Source organism: Agelaius tricolor, unplaced genomic scaffold, assembly GCF_023055355.1.
Source record: "Agelaius tricolor isolate 1412-34295 unplaced genomic scaffold, bAgeTri1.0.p SCAF_5, whole genome shotgun sequence".
In the NCBI taxonomy this organism is placed as follows: Eukaryota; Metazoa; Chordata; class Aves; order Passeriformes; family Icteridae; genus Agelaius; species Agelaius tricolor.
The window spans coordinates 16,861,454-16,866,513 of NW_027269265.1; the positions used below are offsets into that span (position 1 = coordinate 16,861,454).

The 5,060-nt window shown below is 41.2% G+C and overlaps 1 protein-coding gene across 1 annotated transcript; it reads left to right on the forward strand.

Moving 5' to 3' along the window:
* Positions 1 to 2,593: 2,593 nt before the first annotated feature.
* Positions 2,594 to 5,060, forward strand: GPR68 (G protein-coupled receptor 68). The gene has a single exon (XM_071426627.1). It carries the CDS (start codon positions 2,652 to 2,654, stop codon positions 3,726 to 3,728), a length of 1,077 nt encoding a protein of 358 aa, XP_071282728.1. The 5' UTR covers positions 2,594 to 2,651; the 3' UTR covers positions 3,729 to 5,060.

Below are 5,060 nucleotides of genomic sequence, written 5' to 3' on the forward strand. Positions count from 1 at the left end.
TTTCGAGTTCTTAGAGGAAAAGAAACATTTTCAAAAAACACTGCAGCTGTAGAGTACATCTGCTTTTCCTCATACTGTGATCCATAATGACTCACTGGGTAACACTGAATGAAACTCAGTGCTAGACATATAAAGACAGTTCCGAATTTTCAAAACTCTCAATAGCTTTTGAATTACTATTTGGCCCTATTGACAGGAGCTGGACACTGGCTGGGCACTGTGCTGGTAGATATGATGACAGGTCTCAGATTTTAGGTATTTTAGAGAATAAGTAAGGTGTGCCAATTATCCTGTGCAGGCAAACCCTTACATGTAAAAGTCACCAAATCATTATACAGAAATGCTATGAAATACAAACTCAGGCCTGGAGCTCTGGATTGAAAAGGTGGGTTGGGGTAAGAAGGTTATTAAACCTGCCTCAGCAAAGATTCTGTGCACTGCCCTTGTCTGCAGATGGAAGAGATATGTGGTGGTTATGAAGCCTTGGAGAAACTGCATAGTGTTACAGGGGAGCTAATGGCCCCTAGGTATCAGTGTTTGGGGAAATTTGTACTTAACTTTAGTGATTGATTTCTGCTGTACATGTCAGCACTGCTAACATTGTCATGTTTATTCCAGGGGAAGGTTATGGCAATCTCCTGGAGCAAACTTCAAACTGAAGCACAGGTACCTGTGCCTGGGTCCCCTCACAGCATTTCTCCTGCTGAGCTTGACAAATGAACAAGCCACAGTGGGGAGTGTGAGTCTCTCAAACCCCAAAGGAGCTGTTGAGTCTGAGAGGTGGAGGAGAGCAGAGTGCCAGACTTGAGCACTCTTTCACACAAATTGCAATGGACAGTGGAGTTGAAAGTTTTGAGGGAGATGAACTTACCTTGGCCTGTTGTTTCATGACTGAGAGTTTCTGAGCTCTCAAGGCTATTTCCGCCAAAATCAGGGCTGATGTTCCCTCTGTTGGAAAGCAAAAGTAAAGGGATGAAAACCACATCCCAATTCTTATTTCTGTGTGTTTGCCGTGAATTCTGTGGAACTATGCTGGTTGAAGCTAAAAAATGAATTTCTTTGCAGGTTTGATCACTTATTTCAGCCAGGCAATTCTTTACTGGCTTAAAGCAAATGACTTTTTTTCAGTTTCTACAGGAGTAAAGCCTATCTATCACTATTTTAAAGAAAACCCATATGTATTAAAAAAAAATATTTGACAGTAACATCCTCAAATGCTGAAGCTGACAGTAATTTTACTGTAGAGTGGTCATGTTTTTGTAAGCATTGGCTTGGAAGAAATTTTTTGTTCCTAGATGGGACAGAAGATGTCAACAAAAATGCAAATTAGCATAGCAAACAGGAAAAAGCAGCAAGGCCTTATCTTTAGCTAGTGCTTCTTTTGAATCCATAGTATCTGAAGCTGTGAAAGGAGTACACAAGAGTACACATTGTTACCTTACAAAGGTGTACCCAACATCCCTGAATCTTCTGAGGAGAGATTGAAAGAAATACAGTCTTGCTGTTCTGCACCACCAGGTACAGCATGCGTTCCCTTCAGACTAGGCACAGTTTGCCCTGCTGTTCTCCAGTGCTGAGCATCTGTGCCCATGTGAGTATACCATGAGGTGATAAAATGCTGGCTGGGGCATTTCATTGTTCAGTTGAGGGTTTCATCACTGTGAGCTGGGTCCAGGCTTGACCTAGTAGAACTGAGTGCAAATCCACTGTCAGCAGTGGTTTTGGTGCATTAAATTGTTATAGTATAGTTCAGTATAGTATAGCATAGCATAGCAACGGCTTCTATGGGTACGTGCTTGGATTATACCAGATTCTTCAGGTGAAAATAATTACATTCATATTCAGTGAAGATGAAAGGGAAATATACAAATGTGTAAGTCATAAATGTGTGGGTTTTGGAGCTGATGGCAAATAAGGAATATTTAACAGCATATCCTGTAGAACTGAGACTATGGAGATGCCCTGTACCAGAGTTTCCCCATGTCCTTCCAACAGAGGAAGACAGTTTGTTTTCAGGATTGTTTTTACAAGTAACTGTAAAAGAAAGTGCTAAAAATCCCCCTTTTTTTTACATCCTGCTTAATTGATTGGCATATTACAAGGTATCTTGTATGTAAAGGGAAATTTAAGACATGGGAATTAATAATCAAGAGTTTTGTGCACCCTACATCCTCTGAGGAAGTCTGTGTGGACTCCTGGTTTACCAGAGACACCTTTTCCATCACAGTCAAATCTGATTACTGCTTTTCTGTCCCATCTGTAAACCAGAGATGATATTTCTTCACATTTTAGATACCTCCAAAGCTAAAACAACAAATATTTCTAACTTGCTTTGTAATTCTGAATCACATAATTTTATGGCACTTTTCTGTTATGTACTAGGAGTTATGTGAATCTTGATTTCCCAGAGAGGCTTTATCAAAGATTTAGAGCTAGGGAAAGGCAGCTTTCTGAAAAGTGTACTATATATTTAACAACTGTATCCCTTCTAAAGATTTCCTTGTGTTTTATCTTCAGGTTATTAACATCCTGCAGCAAGTCATCACTTCAGCCTAAAGGTTTGCAGAAGAAATAAACTCTACATGAAAACTGAATGTAATTAAGTCTTACATTCAGGACCCTGATGAGTGATACACAGGGAGAAGTAGAAGATGGTGAATTTCACAGAGAATGTGACTGAGAAGTGCAATATTAATCATGAAATCCACGAGACATTATCCCCTGTGGTGTACATATTTGTGTTCATATTAGGCTTGCCAGCTAACTGCCTGTCCCTGTACTATGGCTATTTACAGATCAAGGCTAAAAATGAATTAGGTATCTACCTTTGCAATTTGACTATAGCAGACCTGCTGTACATATTTTCTTTGCCTTTTTGGCTACAGTATGCTTTACAGCATGACAACTGGACCTACAATGAGCTGCTGTGCAAGGTGTGTGGCATCATCCTGTACGAGAACATCTACATCAGCGTGGGCTTCCTGTGCTGCATCTCCATCGACCGCTACCTGGCCGTGGTGCACCCCTTCCGCTTCCAGCGCTTTCGCACCATGAGGGCTGCTGCCATTGTGAGCAGCATCATCTGGGCCAAAGAAATCATCACGTGCTGCTTTGTCTTCACACACGGAGAGATCAGCATGGATGCTGAGAGCCACTTGGTGTGCTTTGAGCATTACCCCATCAAGAAATGGGAGCACAATGTCAATTACTACCGCTTCTCTGCTGGCTTCCTTTTCCCCTTCTTTCTGCTGGCCTTCTCCTACTGTGGGATTTTACGAGTTGTGCACAAGAGTCCTGGCACCCAAAAGAAGAAGAAAATCCAAATTAAAAGACTGGTATCAAGCACTGTTTTCATATTTTTAGTCTGCTTTGGACCATACCACATCCTACTTGTAGTTCGTAGCTTGTTGGAGAACAACTGCTCATTTGCTGAGAAAATATTTAATGTTTACCATATTTCTCTCCTGTTAACCACTTTTAACTGTGTTGCTGACCCAGTATTGTACTGTTTTTCCAGTGAAAGCACTTACCAGAACTTTGTCAAGATGAGAGACTCTTGTCTAACATGTTTAGGCCATCTGAGTACTGAGACGAAGGAATCCTATCCACTAAACACTACTGACACTCCCAACAGAAAACAGCATGAACAACAACCAGAGTTACTACAAATACCACTTGATGGTGCTGGGATGAAGGACTGCTTCACAACTAATGCAGACAGCCTATAGCATTAATCAAAAGGACCTTAATCCTGCACCTGCAGCTCTAGCCGTGTTTGTGGATCTGTCTGAATTATTCATGGATTACAACAGCGTGACCTCCCAAAGGCTTATGAGCAATGCTGTACAGCAAAGCTGTTTCCAGAGGTGCTTGGACACTGGCAATAGTGAGGAAAGTATGTGCTAAGTCAGTTTAGTTATGCTACCACTGTTGTGCTGCCACTTAAAACCTGTTTGTCTTGATGACTGCACTGACTGGAATGAGCCAGTACTCACGGTGTGCAGTTCTGGTGAACTCATCTTTAGCTGCTCCTCTTTGCCCTGTAGCATCTAGAGAAAGTAATTCTCTACAAGCTGTCATCATCTGTTGAAAAGGTCAGAGACAAAAAAATGTAATGTCCCCATACATACTTTTAAAAAGAAAAATCCCAACAAAACACTTCTGCAACATCTCTGTAACTCTCTGGAATAACTTCTCCTTCTGCAAGTTTCAAAGCCTGCAGAGACCATGGCAGAACACAGGTTCCTAAAACAATCAATCTGATAGTGTGAGGCATTATGGGAGAACATGCAAAGGAACTCAGCACCTGCTGAGACCTTCAGGCTCTTATTTCACTGTTGAGCCTCAGACTGTTAAACCTCATGGTAAGGCTCCTAGAAACTTCTGGAAGTAGGAGACTCTGGGCTCCAGTGGGTGTCAATAACTTGGTTTGTTGACTCAGAAGAGAACAAGAAATTGGTACAAGAACAAGAAATGTGAGGCACTTTGATCCCACGTGCTTCTCTGAGTCACAGTGTTCAAGAATATTTATTTGCATCTAAATTCTGCTACACCTTGCTAAGGTTTTGATTGTGTCCTCTGCAATTTGTATGTATTGTGCAGCACAGACCATGCAGGCATTTAAATAACAATGCATTTGTCAGGGAAACTGTTGAATGAATTCTGTTTAAACCATGTTTTTGCCCACAGATAACATAGTTTAGGGTTTGGTCATTGTTCAGCAAATACAGTATCAGAAATATGATGTGTAAATGATCTGTGTCCTGGTTTGGACAGAAACAAGATATAGGAGTAAGTGGTGAATAATGGCTTTTAAAGACCTGGGAGTTGTGCTCCACAGTATTGTTTCTACCACTGCCTTCTCTCTGTGTTTCTTAGGGTTTTTTGGTTACACTAATGATTGCTGTGTGAATCTTCTTTGTGATCTGCTCATCACACCTCCTTTTACCTGCAGCTGTTACACCATGAATATGGCCTTATCCTTTCAATTCTCTGATTTCAAACCTTCCTTGAAGCACCTCTTTGTGTGCAACCCAGAGCTGATAATTTCCAGCAGTATA

Excerpts from the sequence above, each read along its gene's own strand:
- GPR68 (XM_071426627.1), top strand. The coding sequence starts at position 2,652 with ATGGTGAATTTCACAGAGAATGTGACTGAGAAGTGCAATATTAATCAT.